We start from the raw sequence: 21,639 nt of genomic DNA, 5'->3' as shown, positions 1-21,639 counted from the left end.
CCAGCACTTACCTTTTCTGCTTCCTTCCTGCCTTAGACTGTGGAGGTGGTCAGGATCTACTGCCCTGTGGACAGCCTTGCCCCCGCTCCTGCCAGGATTTGTCCCCTGGGAGTGTGTGTCAGCCAGGTCCAATGGGCTGCCAGCCCAGCTGCAGATGTCCCCTAGGCCAGCTCGCCCAGGACGGGTTCTGTGTACTCCCAGCCCACTGCCGCTGCCAATATCAGCCTGGAGCCATGGGTTAGTACCTCTCTGGCCCTTGGAACCCTGCCTGGCCCTGCAGGATGGGAATGGGAGACCTCTACAACCCCCTGTATCCCCCATGTTCCCCGACATCCCAGGCTGGTCCAGGTTAAAGCTTCCTTCCACTTCCCTTCTCTGAGATGGGCCCGTGAGGTGACGTTCAGGAAGGCAAGGGTGTAGGAGAGATTCATGGGGCTGCTAAGCTGTCCAGAGTCACCCCCCAACCCTCATTCCTGCACCCTTCAGGAGTCCCTGAGAACTACAGCCGGTCAGTAGGATCTGGGCTCAGCTCCTGGGAGAGTCTGGAACCTGGAGAGGTGGTGACTGGGCTATGTGACAACTGGTAAGCAAAGGGGACTTTGAATGGAGCTGGACAGGAGTGCCCTCCCGGGAGTAGGCCAGGGCATCTCTGAAGCCCCTCCCTTGTCCTCAGCACCTGTGTGGCAGGCATCCTGAAGTGCCAGGAGTTACCCAGCTGCCCTGGCGCTGGCGTGTGGGGGTCCTGGGGCCCCTGGGAGGACTGCAGTGTTTCTTGTGGGGGAGGGGAGCAGCTGCGCTCCTGGCTCTGCCCCCCCACCCCCCTGCGCTGGACTGGCCCGGCAGAGCTGTACCTGCCACACCCAGGTCTGCAGAGGTGAGAGTCTGCAGGCTTCTGTGCTGGACCCTGCCACAAGCTTTGAGTCCCGTGGCAGCCTTGGTCCTCTCCTTCCCCTTCTGCCCACCTTCCCCTTTCTTCATCAGTGATGAGTAAGGAAAGAAGGAAGCAGCCAGGGTTCAGGGGAGCCTGTGGGAGGGACACTGCCCAGGGAGGGGCACTGACAGAAAAGGTGGGCACAGAGTGGGCAGGAGGAGCTGGGCACTGATATGGGTGTTGCCTTAGAGGTAGGCTGCCCAGCTGGCTGTCTGTACTGTGAGTGCCAACCCACTGAGGGATGCCTCTTCTCCTGTGCCCATGTCATGGGCCAGGTGGCCTGCTTCTGCAGTGGCTGCGAGGAGGGCTGCCACTGTCCCAAGGGTACCTTCCAGCACCGCTCAGCCTGTGTCCAGGTCAGAACTCAGCCACACCATGCCCTGCCTCTCACCTGGCAGCCCATCACATCCTCCAGGGACGTGTTGCATCTGGATAGCTGACCCCTTCCTCACATGACCCTAAGCAGTGCCCAGGCCTATACAGCTGTCTTGGCTGTTCCTTGCCAGCGTCAGGGCAAGGAGAGGTAGAGGACTAGAGTGGGCAGTGTGGGTGATGCGATGCCCCTGGTTCCTGGAAATAGGGACCACTTGTCTTGCTCAGACAGTGCCTGGTTCCCACCACCCCAACTCCTGGCTCAGCAATGCCCACAAGGGCTTGCATACCTGCACCATCCTGAGTGGTGGCTCAAAACTCAGCCAACCTGGCAGCCAAGAGCAGTTTCCTGCCTGTCCTCCAAGGCTCCCCCCGCTTAGGCTTGACTCCCTGTCTTCCCTGCCTCTCTTATTCCTCTTATGCCTTGTGGGGAAAATGCTTCCTCACCTCACTCTGCCTGGCCCATGACCCCTCACCTCCTGCTGCAAGTGTAGATGGCAGGCAGGTACCAGCTCTGCTCTGCTGAACCCAGCAGGCCTGGGGGATCCCTGTCCTCGTCTCAGTGGCCTCCAGAATATCATGGCCACAGGGAGCTGAGCAGCTGCCTGGTCCCTTGTTCTTGAATTAGACAGTGATGACACTGACCCCAGAGAGGGGAAAAGATGGCAAGGTCACACAGGCAGTGGCAGAACTGGACTCAAACTTGACCATCCTAACTCCTCCACTTCCAGGCTGAGCTCTTTCTGCCTTCACCAAATCCTCTTCGGGCCTCTGCTGTATCATGCTGGCTCCTCAGGCCTAGCCTCCACACACCTCCATGGTGCCTTTGTGTCCATGATGAAGGGCCACCAACCCGCTTACACCCAGAAATGCCCTTGTGGGGCCTGGAGTCCTTTCCCCACATCTCCCCCAAATCTCTGAGGCTGCCCACAGGCACCAGGTCCTGTGTGATTTTGCTGCCCCCTCCCAGGAGTGCCCCTGTGTGCTGACAGCTGTGGTGCTCCAGGAGCTGGGAGCCACCAGCACTGAGCCTGGGACATCCCCATCCTCTCTGGGAGAGGAGAGTCAGCACTTTGGGCATGGAGATGAGTTGGGCCCAGGCCAGATGTTTCAAACCGGCTGCAGCAACTGGTAAGGGGCATCTCCTAGGGTGGAGACTGGGCTGGGATGTATGGGGGAGACTGGGACTGTCCTTGCCCTCTTTCTGGGTCCCGACTCTCCTTACCCCTTTCTGCCCTGCCCCTCATGTCTGTGCCCTCTGCCCAGCTCCTGCATGCACGGGAGGCTGTCCTGCTCCATGGACAACTGCTCCCAGACTAGGGGCGGCTTCAGTCCCTGGGGCCCATGGGGCCCATGGGGCCCATGCCCCCACTCCTGTGGCCAGCTGGGCACCCGCACCCACACCTGCTAGTGTGTGCACCCCACACCTGCTCCCGGTGACCAGGGCTGCCTGGGGCCCCAACAGGACCTGGAGGACTGCCCTAGCCCAGACTGCCCTGGTAAGGCACACACGATGGTAGTGGCGGGGTCTGATTCACCTGGTTCAGCCTGCCTCATCCCCTCCTGTGTATTTCTGTCCCTGAAACCATCTCTGGTTCTTCCTCTCTCACTGCCTAACTCTAGACTTCTATGCCAGTACATTCAGCAAGTCCTTCTGAATAGCCAGCCTGGTGCACCACACTGTGGGATGGGGTGGAGGGCAAAGACACTGATCTTGGCACTCAGGGACAGAGATAACCCATTTTAGCATGGGGAAAGCCCTGTAGGAAGATGAGTGTGCTGTGGAAGTTGGAGTGGGAAGGAAATTCTCCTAAGGGAATAGGCCAGGGAGGCTTGCTGGAGGAGGCAGCTTCTTCTGGGCTTTGAAAGATGGAGGAGCCTTGAAAGGGAAGGAAGGCCAGGGAGCAGGAATGGCTTGAGCAGAGGATCCCACTGGAAAATGCTGGGCTGGGACTGGAGTATCCACACAAGACCATGGAGCTGAAAGAAGGCTGGGCCAGACAGCAGCAGCCTTCCAGGGATTAAACTGCCAGCCTTAGGCACGGTCCAGGTGCAAACTAGGCCGGGAAACATTTCTGAGCGGGTTCTCTTTTGGCACAGGGGCTGAAGGGTCCACAGTGGAACCAGTGACAACCCTTACAGGTAGCTCTAGACCCCCATACCTCTCCTGCATGGCCCCCTTTGGGAAGGGCAAGCCCAGGGTCTCCTCCAACTCCAACTCAGCTTCACTTCTGTCCCTCCTCCCTCTCTCCCCAGGTGGCTGGGGCCCATGGTCACTGTGGTCCCCCTGCTCCCGCAGCTGCACAGACCCTGCTCACCCTGCACGGCGCAGCCACATGCGTCCATGCCTGGCTAACTGTACAGTGGGGGAGCCGGCGCAGAAGCGTCCCTGCAACCTACCCTCCTGTACAGGTACCTCCCCATCCCAACCCAGTGGCCAAGACCCAAACCCCCACAGCCTATACACCTCAAGCAATTGTGCAAACTCTGACTTCTGATCTCAAATCAATGTCTGATTCTAGGGCCAGGGGGAGCTCTGCCAAGTTCCAGCAGACCACTTGGTCCTCATGCATGTATGAGATGTGATCACAATACACAGTGTTTTATTTTAAAAATTACAGTAAAAGACATATTGCTATTCATGCCCCTCAGAATCCTTGTCCCTACTTTCAGCATACTTATCCAATTATTCTTGCCACTTTCTGAAGCATTTCCAGAAGTCCCCTCTCATGAGTGTCTTTACAAGGTGTGATCAACAATACAGTGAATGTTGCTGCCGAGTGCAAACCAGTGGAAAGGCAAGCTGGTAAAAACATCACAGTGGTCCTCTTCCACCTTATTCACCAGATCCAGCACTGTGAGTTTGTGACACTTCCCCAGAGTCAAAGTGACCACAAAAAGTAAATGTTTTGAATATATTCAAGATATTGAGCCACAACAGTGCAACTAAGGACACTCATGGAAGACTTCCAGACCTGCTTCAGAAAGTGGCCAGAGTAACTGGATAAATGTGTTTCAAGTGAGAGGGAATATTTTGAGGGGGATAAATGGCAACTTGTTTTTTACTGTAATTTTTTTAAAAAAATTTAACGTTCACTGTATTTTTTGATCATATTGAATATGTGCCTAACACCCCCACAGGGCTGAGTCCCAGCCCCTGAACAGCCCTTATGAGTCAGGGACTACTGTCCGCCATGAGAAAAAAGGATACTGAGGCCAGATCCAAAGCCACACAACTGTCAGTGTCAGATGTGGACCAGAAGCCGGGATCTGGATGAGGCCCCAGCTGGAGCAGGAGAGAGGACTGGGGCACCTGTGCAGCTCCCACTCTGCTTTGTCCTGCAGAGACGCCTCTGTGCCCCGACCCTGGCTGTGGGAACTGTTCCTGGACCTCCTGGGCCCCGTGGGAGCCATGCTCCCGCAGTTGCGGGGTGGGCCAGCAGCGTCGCCTAAGAGCATACCGTCCTCCGGGGCCCGGAGGACATTGGTGCTCAGATATCTTTACTGCTTACCAGGAGCGCCGCTTCTGCAACCTGTGTGCTTGCCCAGGTGAGGTGGGCAGGGAGGACCAGCTGCACCCCAGCCTCTCCCCTGGCATGGCCCTGGAGGTCCCACCATCTACTTTCTTCCCAGGCACCCGGGCTGCCCAAGGGTGCCACATCCATCTCTCCTGCCAGACCTGGGCTGAGGCTCACAGGGCATGTGGGAGCCACCCAAGCTGACCCAACAGAGCTATTCTTTCCGACACAGTGCCAGGGGGATGGTCACGCTGGAGCCCCTGGTCTTGGTGTGACCGGAGCTGTGGAGGGGGCCGATCGCTGAGGAGCCGGAGCTACTCGAGCCCCCCACCCAAAAATGGGGGTGACCCCTGTTGTCAGAGAGAGGCACCACTCCCGGGTCTGCAATCCCATGCCCTGTGGTATGACAATGGCAACAGCCACCCCCCACCTCTCACTCCATCTGGGACATAGAGACGAAGCTACTGCAGTGGCCATTTGAGGAAACTGAGGCCCTTGGAGGTGGGCATCAGAGCCTCATACCTGATGCCAACCTCTCCTCTGCTTAGAGGAAGACTGCCCAGCAGGGATGGAGCTGGTCAACTGTGCCAACCACTGTCCCTGCCGCTGCTCAGACCTACAGGATGGAGTGGTGTGTGAGGACCACCAGGCCTGCCAGCAAGGCTGCCGGTGCCCTGAGGGTGTGTGCCACAGGCCTTTCCAGCTCATGGGGGCTCAGCAGGATAGCAGGTGGGCCCATTGCTGTCAGCACCAGCCTTCACAGGCCGCCTACCCACAGGGTCTCTGGAGCAGGACGGCAGCTGCGTGCCACTTGGGTGCTGTGAGTGCACAGATGCCCAAGGCCACAGCTGGGCCCCAGGGAGCTGGCACCAAGATGCCTGCAACAACTGCTCCTGCCGGGCTGGACACCTCTCCTGCACAACCTTGCCCTGCCCAACACCTACCCACTGTGCCTGGAGCCCCTGGTCAGCCTGGAGTCCCTGCAGCTACTCGTGTGGGCCCAGGGGACAGCAGAGCCACTTCCAGTATGGGGCTGGGTGGGGCGAGATGTCCTTTCTCCACTCAGGGGCCCCTTTACCCTAGCATGTCTCCCTCTCTGACACAGAAGTCCCTGCTCTACCAGTAACTTTGTTCTCCCAATGTCCTGGCCCAGCTTCGTCACAGGTCACCCAGGCCTTTTCTTAGCCATCCCCAGGCCTACCCTGAGTTTCCCCTGCAGTATAAGAGCTGACAAGGGCTTGGGAGGCTCCTCACCTCCCTGGCCCCATTATCCAGGTCCTCCGCATCCAGCTCATGGGCCCCGGAATGCCGAGAGGAGCAGTCCCAGAGCCAGCCATGCCCACAGACCCCATGCCCACCCCTGTGCCTACAGGGTGCCCAGCCCTGCAGCCTGGGGGACAGCTGGCTGCAGGGAGAGTGTCAGCAGTGGTAAGTGTAGGGTGGGGAATGGTGACCAGGCTGTCCAGCTGGAGAACGGGTTCCTGAGTCTGGGCTCCTCCCTCAGCTCCTGCACCCCGGAAGGTGTGATCTGTGACAACGCCGAGTGTTCAGGTCTGGGTTTCATCCCGACCCCCACCTCCGCCCATCCTACTAGCCCCTGCCTTACAGGCCATCTACTCTATGTCCTGCTTTGTCCTCCCACCATTCCATTGCCACCCTTGTGCATGAAGGTCCTGGCCCGAGTCCCTGAGTCTTCCTCCTACCCACCCACTCCCACTCCCTCAATTTCACCTGTGCCCTCCTCCAGTGCCCAGTGGCTGGATGCTGTGGTCTCCTTGGTCTGACTGCTCTGTCTCCTGTGGAAGTGGACACCAGGTCCGCACCCGGACCTGCATGGTGGTAGCCCCTCACCACAAGGGGCCACCCTGCTTGGGCTCTGACACCCAGACTCAGCACTGCGTGCAGCAGCAGTGTCTGCAGTTGCTGGACATCTGCTCCTGGGGCCCATGGGGTCCCTGTTCTCACACCTGCGGCCTGGGCCTCACATCCCGCTCTGGGTCCTGCCCCTGCCTGGTAGCCAAGGCTGACCCCACGTGCAACAGCAATTTCACACATCTGGACACCCAAGCCTGTTACCCAGGGCCCTGCCTGGGTAAGTGTGCCTGGGAGGCTGATTCCACTCCCCTATTCCCCTACATTGGGCAATTCAGAGAATAATGTTTGCTCCGGCGTTACTCTGTCCCCTGGAATTCTGCTTCGTCCATCTCCTCCCGTCACCTCTTCTCTTCAGAGGCCTTCCTTGCTGGATCAGAGGAGTCTAGCCAGCAGGCCATTCTGAATCCTTGGTTCCCTTTCCTCTTCCTCCTGTGCAGGGTCCTAGCTAGGGCAGTGATGAGAGGGGAGAGCATGGGGCAGAGGCTGAGGGGATGAGAGGGACCCTGCTGACATCTCTACCCTGTCCCCAGAGGAGTGTGTGTGGAGTGGCTGGAACAGCTGCACACGCTGCTCCCGCCAGGTGCCTGTCCAGCAGCGCTATCACCACCAGCGACCAGCACCTGGCTGAGCTACTGAGGGGCACCCTGCACACGGCTGGATGGCCACTTCCGGCCGTGCCCCATTGGCAACTGCTCAGGTGAGGTCCAGGCACTAGGAGCCAGGCAGCTGAGGGTAGCAGCAGTGCCTTCACGTAGACCCAATCCCCCAGGACCTCAGGCATCTGCTCTGGTCCCTGCATCTGTACCCAGTTGCCACCCCAGAATCTCTTCTCACAGCTGCTCATAACTTACCCACATGGCAGCAGGCAGCCCTACAGTGGCTTTGTCCCTTCGATGAGGGCTGATCAAAACATGCCATGTATACTTGAATTTTAAAATGCATTCCTGGGGACACACAGGGGCTGAATGTGTGCCATGCTGGGGACAGTGCCTGGAGGCAGACTTGTGCTCTCACCAGGTGACCCCAAGGGACCTCAGTGAGGCCATGCAGTATGTGCTCTGGTCGGGGGTGTCGGGCCATCCCCCACCACCCTGTCTCCCCTCCCACAGAGCAGAGCTGCACACCTCCCTTTGAGCTCCAGGCCAGCGGCTCTGCCTGTGCAGGGCTCTGTGCCACACACAAGAGCCTTCAGCTCTGCCAGGACCTGCCTCCTTGCCAGCCTGGCTGCTACTGTCACAAGGTGAGGACTGGAGCTGGGAGGACTCTCCCAGATGGTGCTCTGCCCAGCCATCTGCTTGGCATTGCACATGTGCACCACTATAGGCCAGCACAGTGCAGGACATTTGGGTGGCAGTGACCACCAAATAGCCCTAATCGAAACCTTCTGCCCAGGGGCTGCTGGAACAGGCAAGGGGCTGTGTCCCCCCAGAGCAGTGTAACTGCCAGCACACCTCAAGAGAGGGAGGAGGGGTCACCCTGGCCCCCAGAGAACATCTGCAGCTGGGCTGTAAGGAATGGTGAGTGGCAGGGAAGGGGAGGCAGGAGGCTGAGGCCAGGGAGCAGGTCAGCCCTCCCTGGGGGCAGCCTGACCCCAGCAGAGAAGGCCAAGCTAAGACCCTGAGGCCAGCCCCAGCAGTGGGCAGTGACCCCAAGTGCCAGACTTTGCAGCTGCTTCACCTTGCCTTCATACACCCAGAGCTCAGGCTATGCCGTATTGGCCCCCTCTCCGGCTCTGGGCTGGGTCCTGCCTCTCCCAGAGCCCACCCTGATGTTCCCTCCACAGTGAGTGCCAACTCGGAGAGCTGCGATGCATGAGCCAGGGCTGTGGAGGTAATGGCTTAGGGAACATCTGCCCCCATTACCCAGGGCTGTGGGTTTCTAGGATGTGGAATTTTCAGAGATTAAACCAGGACAACCCCAGACAAGGCAGACCCTATGCCGCCCCCCACCTCTCTCAGCCTTTCCTACTTCCTGCTCTTCCTGGTCACGAACCCATCTTTTCTGCCTGTCCCCTGGGGTCTTGGGGACCCTGGGAAGGGCACCAACACCCTGCCCTCCTAGGTCTTCTGTCTCTGAGCGACTGGTCTGAGTGGTCACCCTGTGGGCCCTGCTTGCCCCGAAACATCTTGGCCCCTGCCTCCAGGGCCACACTGGAGGAGCTCTGGCCTCTGGACACAGCAGGCTTCTCTCCAACCTCAGCCCCACTGCTGGCTTTAGAGCAATATCGCCACCGCCTCTGTCTGGACCCTGAAACCAGGTGGCCCTGGGCTGGAGACCCTCGTCTGTGCACTGCACCCCTCAGCCAGCAATGCCTCTGCCCTGACCCTGAAGCCTGCCCTGGTAATAAGGAGGTTCAGAGCCTAACAAGCAGCACGAGGTCTATATGCAGGGGGCAGGGCTTGAGCACCCAAGCACTGAACTCCAGCTTATTTTCCCCAGATCCATGCCAGTGGAGTCCTTGGGGACTCTGGAGCCCCTGCCAGGTGACCTGCAATGGGGGATTCCAGCTGCGCTGGAGAAAGGTGGAGTCCTCTTCAAGAGCTTGCCAGGGAGCAAGGGCTCAGACCAAGAGCTGCAATGTGGGGTCCTGCCCAGGTAACCACATCCCAGCACCCATGGGAGGTCAGGGACTAGAACATTGCAAATGGCACCTGAAGGGGTGTGCAGTGGCAGAGGGGCCTTGTCCTGGGGTCCATCACATCCCCAAAACAGACACCTACCTTCTGTATTGCAGGAGAGAGCTGTGAGACCCAGGGCACTGTGCTCACCCTTGACTGTGCCAACCAGTGCCCTTGAAGCTGTATCGACCTCTGGGACCATGTTCAGTGTCTACAGGGACCCTGTCGCCTAGGTAACTGGCCACACAACAGCCTGGCCTGGGTCTTCTGGGGACACCCAGGCCTCTTACCCTGCCTCTTGTGAGGCAATGAAAAGATCTGCTGTCCAGGAGGATGCTTATAGGTGTCATAAGGCTACTGGGTGATGCCCATATGAGTGGCACCTCATGTATGGCCAGGGGGAGACATTGTGGAGACCAAGCTTTGTACCTGCTATGCCTGCCAGAGGAACCCATCCTACACACCTTACTGGAGTGCTGAATACTGTTTGTCCTTCTCACCTCCACCCCTAGGCTGCCGCTGTCCCCCAGGCCAGCTGGTACAGGATGGGCGCTGCGTGCCCATCTCCTCCTGCCACTGTGGCCTCCCCAGTGCCAATGCTCCATGGGAGCTGGCTCCAGCCCAAGTGGTGCAGCTGGATTGCCACAACTGGTATGCTGCCATGGTGGTAACCTGGGCCAGGGGCTACGGGTGGGTCAGGGTGATGGGCACTCTGGGCACCACAGCTCTGTGTGCCTGACTGGTGCCTGAGGCCTGACTGCACACACTTGTCCCCAGCGCCTGCATCAATGGGTCTCTGGCATGCCCACACCTTGAGTGCCCACTCCTGGGACCTTGGTCGGCCTGGAGCAGGTGCTCAGCTGTGTGTGGTGGGGGCATCTCAAAACACCACCGGAGCTGCAAGGGACATCCTGGGGCAGCACCAGGCCAGGCCCAGGACACGGAGCAACAGCAAGAGTGTAACCTGCAGCCCTGTCCTGGTGTGTGCCCAGGGCTGGGGTGGGGGTGTTCCTGCCTGTCTCTCCATTGCCCCAGATGAGGGCATGGGGCTTGGGGAGAGGAGGTAGTCAGAGGCAGCCTCTTTCCTGGGAGCTCCCCTCACTGTCTCTGTGCTCCCCAGAGTGCCCTCCTGGGCAAGTGCTTAGCACCTGTGCCACCTCCTGCCCAAGGCTCTGCTCACACCTGCACCCTGGCACTATCTGTGTGCGGGAACCCTGCCAGCCTGGCTATGGCCGCCCTGAAGGGCAGGTGGGTACTGCTGTAGGGTCCCAAGTCCCAAGTGCGGGTAGTAGGTGGGTGGGGAGGCAGGAGGAGCAGGGGATCTGAGTGTAACTGAGCCTGCCCGCCTCAGCTGCTGTACAATGGCATGTGTGTGCCCTCTGCCGCTTGCCCCTGCACCCAGCGCTCCCTGCCCTGGAGGCTCAGCCTGAGCCCTGAAGAGCTGGCTCAGGAGCTGCCCCCAGGGACCACGTTCACCCAGAACTGTACCCATTGGTGAGTGCCTGGGTGATGGGGAGGGCTGCTGAGAAAAAGAGGAGTCACAGAAGGCCTCTGAGCTGCCCTTCTGTTTCCTCAGTGTCTGCCAAGGTGGCACCTTCAGCTGCTCCCTCACTGACTGCCCAGGTAAGACTGGCTGTCTGTGCCCCTCCAAAGCCGAGGCCAGGATGGCCTGAGCAGGGGTGGGGGACTCTGTCCACCACCGAGACCAAGCTACCTCTTTCATGAAGCCCCTTTCTGTCCACTTGGACCCTTTGCTGCCTGGAGGCCTAGCACTCCTGGCCCAATGCTCCCTGGGTTCTTGGTTCATGCACTGAGCAAGGAATGCAGGAGGAGCTGGGGATTTAGCTCAGTGGTTCAGCCACCTGCCTCGAAAGCTCAAGGTCCTAAATTCTGTCCCAAGTACAAAAAAAAAAAAAGGAATGAAGGAGGCCAGGAAGTGGAAAGTTCTTTCCTGATGATGAGGAAACTGAAGTCCAGAGGCATTAGCAGAAATGAGGAGCCTGGCCTGGCATAGCCTAGGGCCAGGTGTTTGCCCTGTGCCCAGCTCTGCATGCTGGCTCTGTGGATTCAGGGCCAGCCTCCTGGCACGCCCAACCTGGTGAGTGAGGGTGGAGACCAGAGATCACATCTGGGTCTCTGTCAGGCAGACAGCACCCATTAGATGTGACATTGATCCCGAGAAGGCAGAGATGTGGGGGACAGCACTGGCCTGGGCACAGCTATCTGAGGAGGTGGGAGATAGGAGCACAGGGCATGGGAAGAGGAAGAGGGACCCAGGGATGCCCAGTGGGGTGAGAGACCAGGGCTGGATCCAGGGCTGGCCAAGAGTGGAGCAGATGGTCTTCCCTGCAGAGTGTCCCTCTGGGGAAAGGTGGCACCAGGTGGCCCTGGGGAAGCTGGGACCCTGCGAGCAGACATGCCGGGAGACAAATGTCACAGAGGCTCAGAGCAACTGCAGTGTGGTGCAGGCCCCGGGCTGTGTGTGCCAGCAAGGACACTTCTGCAGCCAGGCAGGCCGCTGCGTCCCCGCAGAGCACTGCGAGTGCTGGCACCTCGGGCGTCCTCACCTGGTGAGATACCATGTCCCCTTCTGCTGCCACCCACTCCTTCAGGATCCCAGGCCTCCCCGCTACTGAACTATTCTACAGCACCCTCCCCCCTGCCCCTGACACACATCTGCTGTGCTGCAGTGGTTGGGACTGGGCCACTCCAGGGACAGTTTCCGGCCTTGGGTTGGACTCCCTGTTCTCACCCAAACTCTCCTTGGCCTTCCTGAGATTCCTATTGCCTACAAAAGTCCTAGTCCGTTACTCTGGCTGGGTGCTCCTGGGCTGGGGGATTGGGACACTATCATGGAATATGGGGAGAGACCAAAAGGAGGCTCTCCCACCCTGCCCCCAGCCTGGGTCCAAATGGCAGGAGGGCTGTGACAGCTGCCACTGCCTAGGAGGGACTAGTGTCTGCACCCAGCTCTGCCCTCGACTCACCTGTGCTCAGGTAACCCCCATGGCCTGATGACCCTCTTGGTGGCTCCCTGCTTCCTTCCTGGGGTCCTCTTCTGAGGCTGGTCCTAGGGCAGTGTGAGGCTGGGGGTGACTGGATCTGGGACGGATTCCTCTGCAGGGTGAGGTCCTGGTGCAGAAGCCAGAAAGCTGTTGTCCCACTTGCCACCGGGAGACTCTCGGTATGGAGGGTATTTGGGTGCCTTAGTCTGAGCCCTTCTCCCCAACCACCTTTTCAGCCTGGCATGTGCCCAACCTCCCCACCCTATGGGATGAGCATGGAGAGCCAGAGCTACATCATAGCAGCTGGCACCCCACCCAACGTGCTCCAGCATCCCAGGCTCTGTCCCCCACGTGTTCCTCCCTGTCTGGGGTGTTCCCTTTTGCCCTATCCCACCTCTTGCCATAGCACCTGCCTCTCCCCCAACAGAGGAGCAGCCAGCCTCCTGCCAGCACCTCACTGAGCTTCGCAACCTTACCAAGGGGCCCTGCCACCTGGACCAGGTAGAAGTGAGCTACTGCAGTGGGCACTGCCCATCCAGCACCAACGTCATGGCTGAGGTGAGCCAGGGGCTGCTTTCAGGCCCGTGAGGGCCAGGCTGTGACCTGGACAAAGCCCAGAGGACAAGAGGGACATGGTCTACTCCATGGAGCTATCGCTTGGGCCTGGGCTATGGACAGTCAGAGCCTTGTACCAGGGTGGTGCTTACACCCACTATGGCCTTGACCATGGCCAGAGTACACCTCTGGGCCATTGTGTACCTCACAGAGAAAGGCTCAGAGGAGGAGGCTGGCTGTGTAGCCAGAGCCACCACACTGAGGGCGAGAGGGGGGATGGTCCCTAGCAAGGTGCACACTTGACCCAGAGGTCCAGAGGCCTAGAGTCTCCATGCTTGCTTTCCCAGAAGCCAAGCTCCACTCCTCCTTAGGATCTTCACAGGGCCTCAGTGCTGCCCCGAATGTCTTAGCCCTGAGCCAGGAGAGATGTGATTTGTGCTGCCAGCATCTTGGAATCGAGCCCTGGGACCAGCCCCAGGGCCCCCTCCTCAGAGCACCATTACTCTGAAGCTATTCCTTCTATCTCTGCCTGCCTGGCTTCTCCAGGCCTGGAAGATACAGATGGTTTCCACCTGGGCTCCAGAGACGCTGCCCTCAACACTCACCACACAGCTCCTCCCCTGCGGATGCCTTCTCAAATCACTGTGTCAATGTTTAAAAAGTGAAGAAAAGCAGATAGGAGATATGAGCGAATAACTTTTGCATGTAGTCTTTAAATTTGGCATTGTGTGAGTGTATTACCTGTTTCCAAGGAGAATAAGAAATATGATTATAGTTTCAAGAAACAAACAAACAAAAAGAAATATAATTATAGATAAAATTAACTCAAGTGCTCTGAGGGACTTGTAAGAGGAACTCTATAATCACAGGGCCCAAGGGGCTTGCCCTGGAAAGACAGCACACTGCATGACCAGAACTGTGCAGTTTTATGTATTATTAATATCTCTTTAACTAGTTGGTAAGACCCTGAGGAGGAGGTGGTGTCCCCACCCCCTGCATTTCCTTTAACCTGCAGTTACTGGTTATTCAGATGGATAGGTGGGTAGGGGCTGGACTCAAGAAGGTGGGCTTGCTGGGGTAGGGGACTGAGTGGTGACACCGTCCTCCCTCCACCCAGCTGGGCGAGCATTGAGATCTAGCCCTGCCCCTTAAAAGGAAAGCTGGAAACTTCGCGGGGCCCCTCCCCAGTTCACTCACCCCTCTTGCCCAGGAGCCCTACCTGCAGAGCCAGTGCGACTGCTGCAGCTACCGCCTAGACCCCGACAGCCCGGTAAGGATCCTGCACCTGCGCTGTCCCGAAGGCCACACCGAGCCAGCGGTGCTGCCCGTGATCCACAGCTGCCAGTGCAGTGCCTGCCAAGGTGGATCTGAGCCGGAACGAGGGTTGGGGGGAACTGCGCTTCTCCGATGGGCGCGGCCTGCGAGGGTGTTCAGGGCCTGATTGGGCGTGGGCGGAGCTGGGGCTTGGCTTCTCAGCAGTTTGGGAGGAACCCTCTGGTGGGCAAGTCTGGAAGACACTCAAAGCACCCTGTCCCCGCTCTTCTTGAATCTTTGCAATTCAGTCCTTTCTCCTCAACATTGTTTATTTCTTCTCCGATCGCACGTAAACTTGGGTGTTTGGAATATATTTATCTGGTTCAAAACCCAGCTCACCTGTTTCCTTGCTGAGCACCCCCCCCACACACACACACACTCCCGGAACCTCATCTTTTAAACAGGGTTGGCATCTGTGCTCAAGTTTGGGGGGAGGGAGGGATGGAGCACAAGTGTGAAGTATCTGGTTAGGCTCCATAAAGTCACCCCACTTGGCAGATGAGGGAGAAACTAAAGGAAGGTGTGGATGTTTTGGGGCGCAGCGGGAGAACCTCCTCTGCTACTCAGCCCCTCCATCCCCGCCAGGCCTGACCAGGCCTGACCGCCATGCCTTTCTTGCCAGCTGATCTCCCCTGGCTTTTGTCCCTTAGGAGGCGATTTCTCAAAGTGCTGACAGGCTCTGCTGGGTGTGACCATTGCTGTCCTTCTGTGTCCATAGGGCTCCTCACACTGATCAGCTCCTTCAGTACTCACCCACCTGTCCCAGACCTGAAATCCATGCCTGACATTAGCATGTCCCAAATAAAGTAACTGCAGCCACTCCACGTGTAGAGTCTCTGTCCTGCGGCCCAGCAAAAAACGGGAGAAAGGGTGGGTCTGGGCCCTATCTGGACTGCAAGGACTTCATCCCCTCAGGAACTCTGTGAATCCACCCTGGATTCATCATGGCCTTCATGGCTGATGGACCTGGGCTAGTCCCTTCCCATCATCAGACTTCGGTTTACTCCTCTGTGTCCAGACAGGGGTGAATGCAAAGTCTAAAGGCCTCTTGTGCTGGATATCTCTTGTGTCCTAGTCATATCCTAACTCAGTGGGACTTCAGCTGCTGTGTGATGGAGACATTCATAGAAGCTCAGACTGAGGTCAAAGCTTCTGCTTTGTACAGCATTTAAGATTACATTTCAATGACATTTACAGAAAGTAAATAAAATTGCACAAACATCACTACAGTTCAATTTTAGAACGTTTCCATCATTTCATGCCCATTTGTAGTCAACCTTTCCCATTTCCAGCCCCAGGCAACCACTAAGTGCTTTCCATGAAAGTAGATTTACCTTTTATGGACATTTCATGTAATTAAGCTGATAATTTTGAGGTTCATTCATATTATAGCATATAATATTATCTAGTTCCTTGCTGTTACTAAATACTAATCTGTTAAAAAAATATGCCACTGGCTGGGGATTTAGCTCAGCGGTTTGGTGGCCTGCCTTGCAAGCGCAAAGACCCAAGTTCAATCTCCGGTACCAGACAAAAAAAAAAAAAAAAAAAAAAAGCCACACTTTGTCTACCCATATCCTAGATGATGGACATTCAGGTTGTTTTCCCCTTTTCTTTTCTCTTTTCTTTCTTTCTTTCTTTTTTTTTTTCTTTTGTGTGTGTGTATTATGAATAAAGCTATTTTAAACATTTTTGTACAGGTCTTTCTCTGGACATATATTTTCATTTCTTTTGGGTATGTTATACCTAGGAGTGGAATTGCTGGGTCCTACAGTAATTTTTTTTTGTACCAGGAATTGAGCTCTGGTCCTTGTGCTTGTGTGGGACCTGACTGAGCTAGAGTGACTCCATGCTGGCCTGCTAATGGGCCACAGAGACTGTGCTTTCCCCCTCCTTATCAAACATCAAGAAAGATCTGCTCAAACTTTCATATGCTAATTGCTAACTTGGTTAATAGCCCACCCAGGGACAAATGGTATGACAAAAGATGACCATAAAACATTTCCTGCATAAAATAAGCAGTGTGTTTGGAATGTATCCCCTGGTAGTTCTGTGAATGCCCTGACCTAAATTTGAACTTTTTTGTTTAGAAAAACCCTATAAAACAACCTCAGCCCCTGAGCAGTTGCCTCCCTGAGCTACTTGGCTCCGGGAGTGCTATCTGGCCAGACTAATAAAGGTCTTCTAATTGGTGTGTTCCTCTCCTGGTGATCCTCCATCAAGCTCCTGGAGCCTCGCTGAGGTACAGGTCCCAGCATCATGGAGGCCTTTCGACTGTTCACAGTCCGAGGACTGGAAGTGAGACTTTAGGTCTTACACTTGCAAGGCAGGCAGTGGAACCACTGAGCTAAATCCCTGGCCCGCTACAGTAAATTTATACTTAACTTTTTATTTATATTTTTTTAGGTACCGGGGATTGAACTTGGGTCCTTGCGCTTGCAAGGCAGGCCACCAAACCGCTGAGCTAAATCCCCGGCTGTACTTAACTTTTTAAAGAAACTACCAAACTGGTTTCCAAAGCAGCTGTACTATTTTGGATTCTTACTAGTAATGCCCAAAGGTTTTGATTTTTCCACATCATCGACACTTGTTTTTATATCTTTTTTTGAAAAAAAAAATGGATGTAAAATAGGGCGTTGTTGAGATTTTGATTTATATTTCCTTATTAATATGTTTGTGATACATAAATGGATAGATACATTCATCATGGGGTAGTTGGTACATATACGTATCACATCTTAACCACTTTTACTTCCCTTTCCCTCTCCTTCTTTCATCTCTAGATCACCTTCTATTTTGCAAAAGGCTTATCTTTGTTTCCTCTTTTATTTTGCTCTTTAAATTATTTATATTTCATTTCTCACATAAGATAAACCATATAATATTTAACTTTCTACATCAGATTTATTTCATTTTGATTTATATTTCTTTAATGTCAATGACTAATGATGCTGAACATTTTTTTTTTTTTTCAAGTTTCTTTTGCTTTCTGCCCAGGGTTTTTTATTTTGTTTTTGACACAGAGAGTCCAATTGGCCTTTGCACAAGCAGGGCCAGAAGTATAAATGCAAGGATGTGATGAAAGGGGTCTCGCGTGTCCCCTTAAGGTGTCCCCTTCCCAATCAGGTCACTCACGCACCAAGAGGTCCAACAGGAGATCTTTATTGTAGAGAGTCAGGTGGAGCACAAAGGCCGGGAGGTGGAGAGGAGAGAGAGAGAGAGAAAGAGAGAGAGAGAGAGAGAGGAGGAAGAAGAAGCAGAAGGAGAGAGAACAAAGAAAGGAAGGTCCTTTTATCAGTTTTGGGGTGGGCTATTGCCTATTTATGAGGAGTGAGCTACTTTTAACCTATCACAGGCCAGATTGCTTTTATGGGCCCAGTCCTGCAGACACAGGTTTCAACTTTCCTGGACCACTGTGGCCTTGCGGGGCAGGGAAACCAGAGATAAGGGCATGAGGTCATTTTAGGAGCCAAGATGTACCAGGAGAATGCAGCCCGTGAGGCGGTGTCACAGCATACTTTAACATGATCAATTCCCTAACATGTGATATAATTAACACATTTGGGGACACCCTCAACCACGGGAGATGAGAGCTGCAGATAAATGCACCAGCCTCCCATTCCTCAGGAAATTTTATACAATTCTCAGAAGTGCAATCAATCCCCCAGTGCCTACAGCAAAAATCTCTAAAACGCACTCTTAAATACGTTTTTCCTCTTCTCTGCTTTCCTTCTTGAGTCTGACTGCACTGTCCTATGGGATTGCTTCCAGGACTGCAACCTTGTCTCAGCCTATACTTCCTAGATGGGGAGGGTGGGGCCAGGCCAGACACTCCTCCTCTGGTGCTCAGTATGCTATGTATTACCCTCCTGCTCCCTCATATGCCTCAGACATCCCTAAAATGACAGTGCCATCCAGCTACAGCTATTGCAAAGGGATAAACATTTAAGGGAGAAATGAGAGACTCTAGTTAACAGGAGTTGGACACAGTACAGGGACTCTTGGGTGAGTACTGAGACTTGAATTGTTGTAAAACTCTAAATGAGAGCACCGTCTCCCCAAATCAATGAGATTCCTGAAAGGACTACCACTGAGCATATTCAATTTCAAACCATTCTTTCCTACAAATCCTTTTGGACTCTCTGATTTTCCTACCCTTCCAGGCCCCATCTGGTTAACTTTACCTCTCCTGGGTGTTTTCTTCGTGGTCCTCCAGCATATGGGTCCATTTTCTAAATCCATCATCCTGTGCTTACGTATTTCTTGACTAGCATGGAAGAACTGCTCTGATAGCTTTCTTTTTCTTTCTTTAGAGTAGGAAAATTTTATTGAGGGAAAGAAAGCTTCTAAGAGAGACAGAAGCGGGACCAGAAAGTGGGTCGCCCACCCGCCCCACTTTTCAAAGATGTTTTATTTATTTATTTATTTATGTGTGTATTTATTTTTGGTACTGGGGATTGAACTCAGGTCCTTGCGCTTGCAAGGCAGGCCACCACTGAGCTAAATCCCTGGCCCTCAAAGATGTTTTATACAGCCAAGCCATGTGGTGAAGCAAATACAAAGTGGGACAAAACTATAAGACCCAGTGGAAAATTACAAGATGGGCATGAGGTTGGGCAAACCATGACCAACCAATAAGACTACAAGTACAGTCACCAGGTAACAATGATTAAATGGGGGTCAATGAGGGAGCAGGTCACATAGCAAGCACACAATGATTTTCAGTAATGGTTGGGGTCAGGGATATTTCCTGGAAAGGCTCTGTTAAGACCTTGGCCCCCAACACAGGTGATTGAAACCTATTTAAAATATCAGACGCTATTTATCCCCAGGGGAAGCACAAAGGTGTAGTAGTTTCTCTCCTTTTGCAATTCTGGCCTTCAGTGAATGTGTCCTGACTGTCCTCCATGTTGGCTCCTTAGTGTTGGCTCCTTGAGGGCAGCCCTGTCTAATTGCCTATAAGGTGTCTACTTAACTTACCTATCTGTCATATCCACCCCTCCCAAGAAGTACCCCTAACTGTTGTGAGGGGGCAAAGGACGAAGACAACTCTGGCTACTTCCAGCTGAAGAGAGTTGTAGTTGTGATCAGCAGTTAGAGTTAACTCTACAGAGGGTCTGTAAGACCTAAAGTCTCACTTCCACTCTGCGGAGTGTGAACAGCTGAAAGGCCTCCACAACACTGAGTCCTACAGCCCAAGGATGGCTCCAGATATAAGACCCAGGGCCTTACTTCCGGAAGCCATAAACAGCCAAAAGGGCCTCCACGATGCTGGGACCTATACCTCAGTGAGGCTCCAGGAGCTTAATGGAGGAATGAGAGTCACCCAGGAAGGAACACACCAGGTTAGATGGTAAAGAGACCTTTATTAGTCTGGCCAGATGGCACTCCTGGAGCCAAGTAGCTCTGAGAGGCAACTGCTCAGGGGCTGAGGTCCTTTTTATAGGGTTTTTCTAAACAAAAAGTCAGGGCATTTACAGAACTATCCTGGGGACAAGATTCCAAACACATTGCTTATCTTCTGCAGGAAATGTTTTATGGTCACCTTTTGTCATACCATTTGCCCCTGGGCAGGCTGTTAACCAAGTTAGCAATTAGCATATGAAGAAGCACAGTCTCTGGCCTATTAGCATGGAGTCACTTTAGCTCAGGTCTATCTGAAGTTCTTCAATAAGCATCAGGTATTGACCATCATCTTGGTAGCTGCATAACTTTTAAGTCTGGGGGAGACAAAGTCAAGAAATAGTCAAGAATTATAAGGTCAGCAGGACTGATAAGAATAAAACCCACAAAGCGGATAAGAAGGTCCAGGGGACTGCAGAATCCAACATAGAAGTCATATTGTATAGTTTAGCAGTTATTAGCTGTTTACAAGGTCGACCTGGTGGATCCTGGTAAAAGAAATCTCTAGCACATTTGTCATTGGTTCCATTTGTGACTGCTTAGAGTTTGGCAGCCTCTGGGCAAGAATAAACAAAACAAAGATGTAGAATCCTGCAGGAAAGGTTTCTGTGTGTCCTGGATCTTGTAGACCTTGAGGAGCCAGGGACAAAATATTGGCTATCTTCATAGCCCAGTTACCTTTCTAGTTTTGGTCTCCAAACTTTAGTTGTTGAACACCTAGGAGAGAAGATCAGTGACAGTATTACAGTAGAAGCAGTGAGCTTAACTATTATAATTTTGTCTGGACATTAAGCACTTTGAAGCACAATTAGAAGGGCTGTTATTTCCTATCAACCATGGTTGTTCTAGTAGTTGAATCCTATTCTGGAAGCTTTGTCTTGAAATCCAGCAGTCACAGAGGGAAGTGCCTTGAACCAAACCCTGTTGAGAACTGCATTATTTCCTAGGGGCAGGGCTCCAACCAGTAATCTGAGTGGAAGACCTCCAAAATGGGGAAGAGATGTAACTCTCTAACCTGCTAGACATCCAAAACACGAGCTCATGTTCTCTAAAATTGAAGAATGAATTCTAGGAACAACGGAAGTTAAGAGTAGAAAAAACTTATTGGGGAAAGAAAGCTTCTAAGAGAGATTGAAGGGGGACTGGAAAGTGGGTTGCCCCCAGCTGATTTCTTATAACTTTAAATCCTTCTCGCAATACCTAGAAAATCCAAGTCCCCAAACAGTACTGATACCTCACTTTATCTCTCCTATTGTTACCAGATTATAGTCTGGGTTCTCTTCTTGGTTTACCAAGGCCACCTTCCCACTGTGTCCTCACTTGGTGGAGAAAAAGAACTCTAATAATGTCTCTTCTCTTAAAGGCACTAACCTCTCCTCATCTAAATTCAATTACTTTCCAAAAGCTCCACCTCCAAATGTCATCTTGTTGGAACTTCAACATATAAATCTGGAGGGGGACACAATTCAGCCCATAGCACCTCCTTTACCAGGCTAATTCCTATCTCTCAATTCAGTTCAGGCACCATTGCCTCAGGGAATCCTTGACTAACAATCCTATATCTCCCCAGCACCTCACTCTGAGAAGACAGATGGTGTCTTGTACTTACCTCTTTCACTACACTTGTCTCTATTTTGTAATGTTCTGTTTTTTGCTCGGCCCCCCCCAATAAATTATGAGTTCCTTGAAGGTAAGGGCTTTGTCTCATTAAACTGCGCATTCCCCAAACCTAGCACACTGCCTGGCACATGGCAAGTAAGCAATGACAATGTTTTTTAAAACGAATGTAAGAGAAGCATAGCCTTCCTTGGCTAAATAAAACCTAGAATCTTAGAGATTGAAGTTGGCACAAACCAATCAAGGCGCTCCGCCCTTACAGCGGAGTCTTGAGCAGGCCCTCCGGGAGGTTGCCTAGTAACCATCCAAAATGGAGGCGGGAAGGGTCCAAAGCAAGCGGCTTGGTGTCCAGTCAGAGTCCCGCATTGCGGGGAGCCAATAGCAGCTTCCAGAGCCTCTGTCACAGGTTGGACTACGCTACCCGTGATGCC

General features: G+C 53.9%; 1 protein-coding gene and 1 long non-coding RNA gene across 2 annotated transcripts in view; one reads left to right on the top strand and one right to left on the bottom strand.

Moving 5' to 3' along the window:
• Sspop overlaps nucleotides 1–15,021 on the top strand; it is a 40,633-nt gene extending 25,612 nt beyond the window's left edge. Inside the window, 36 exon segments of the mRNA XM_033763966.1 lie at nucleotides 37–237; nucleotides 487–583; nucleotides 674–809; nucleotides 811–874; nucleotides 1,121–1,287; nucleotides 2,274–2,434; nucleotides 2,570–2,802; nucleotides 3,404–3,445; nucleotides 3,560–3,715; nucleotides 4,649–4,852; nucleotides 5,054–5,175; nucleotides 5,177–5,222; nucleotides 5,370–5,501; nucleotides 5,600–5,846; nucleotides 6,097–6,249; nucleotides 6,326–6,372; nucleotides 6,569–6,913; nucleotides 7,227–7,337; nucleotides 7,340–7,393; nucleotides 7,806–7,936; nucleotides 8,089–8,213; nucleotides 8,480–8,526; nucleotides 8,758–9,036; nucleotides 9,136–9,291; nucleotides 9,431–9,547; nucleotides 9,827–9,965; nucleotides 10,092–10,294; nucleotides 10,435–10,562; nucleotides 10,666–10,808; nucleotides 10,891–10,937; nucleotides 11,667–11,884; nucleotides 12,216–12,311; nucleotides 12,438–12,498; nucleotides 12,747–12,877; nucleotides 14,085–14,235; nucleotides 14,839–15,021. Coding sequence (XP_033619857.1) covers nucleotides 37–237; nucleotides 487–583; nucleotides 674–809; nucleotides 811–874; nucleotides 1,121–1,287; nucleotides 2,274–2,434; nucleotides 2,570–2,802; nucleotides 3,404–3,445; nucleotides 3,560–3,715; nucleotides 4,649–4,852; nucleotides 5,054–5,175; nucleotides 5,177–5,222; nucleotides 5,370–5,501; nucleotides 5,600–5,846; nucleotides 6,097–6,249; nucleotides 6,326–6,372; nucleotides 6,569–6,913; nucleotides 7,227–7,337; nucleotides 7,340–7,393; nucleotides 7,806–7,936; nucleotides 8,089–8,213; nucleotides 8,480–8,526; nucleotides 8,758–9,036; nucleotides 9,136–9,291; nucleotides 9,431–9,547; nucleotides 9,827–9,965; nucleotides 10,092–10,294; nucleotides 10,435–10,562; nucleotides 10,666–10,808; nucleotides 10,891–10,937; nucleotides 11,667–11,884; nucleotides 12,216–12,311; nucleotides 12,438–12,498; nucleotides 12,747–12,877; nucleotides 14,085–14,235; nucleotides 14,839–14,861 — 4,913 coding nt within the window. The 3' untranslated portion in view covers nucleotides 14,862–15,021.
• A 4,752-nt stretch (nucleotides 15,022–19,773) lies between these two features.
• LOC104858811 lies at nucleotides 19,774–21,633 on the bottom strand. The gene is made up of 3 exons (XR_004517494.1): nucleotides 21,446–21,633; nucleotides 20,270–20,308; nucleotides 19,774–19,908 (listed from the first exon to the last, which is right to left on the bottom strand). It is a non-coding gene; the product is annotated as an uncharacterized LOC104858811 (long non-coding RNA).
• Between the last annotated feature and the right edge of the window lie 6 nt (nucleotides 21,634–21,639).

Source organism: Fukomys damarensis, unplaced genomic scaffold, assembly GCF_012274545.1.
Source record: "Fukomys damarensis isolate Sample0158 unplaced genomic scaffold, DMR_v1.0_HiC HiC_scaffold_16, whole genome shotgun sequence".
NCBI classification, from domain to species: Eukaryota; Metazoa; Chordata; class Mammalia; order Rodentia; family Bathyergidae; genus Fukomys; species Fukomys damarensis.
Note: the sequence above shows the minus strand (reverse complement) of the source record. Positions and strands in the feature narration are given on the sequence as shown.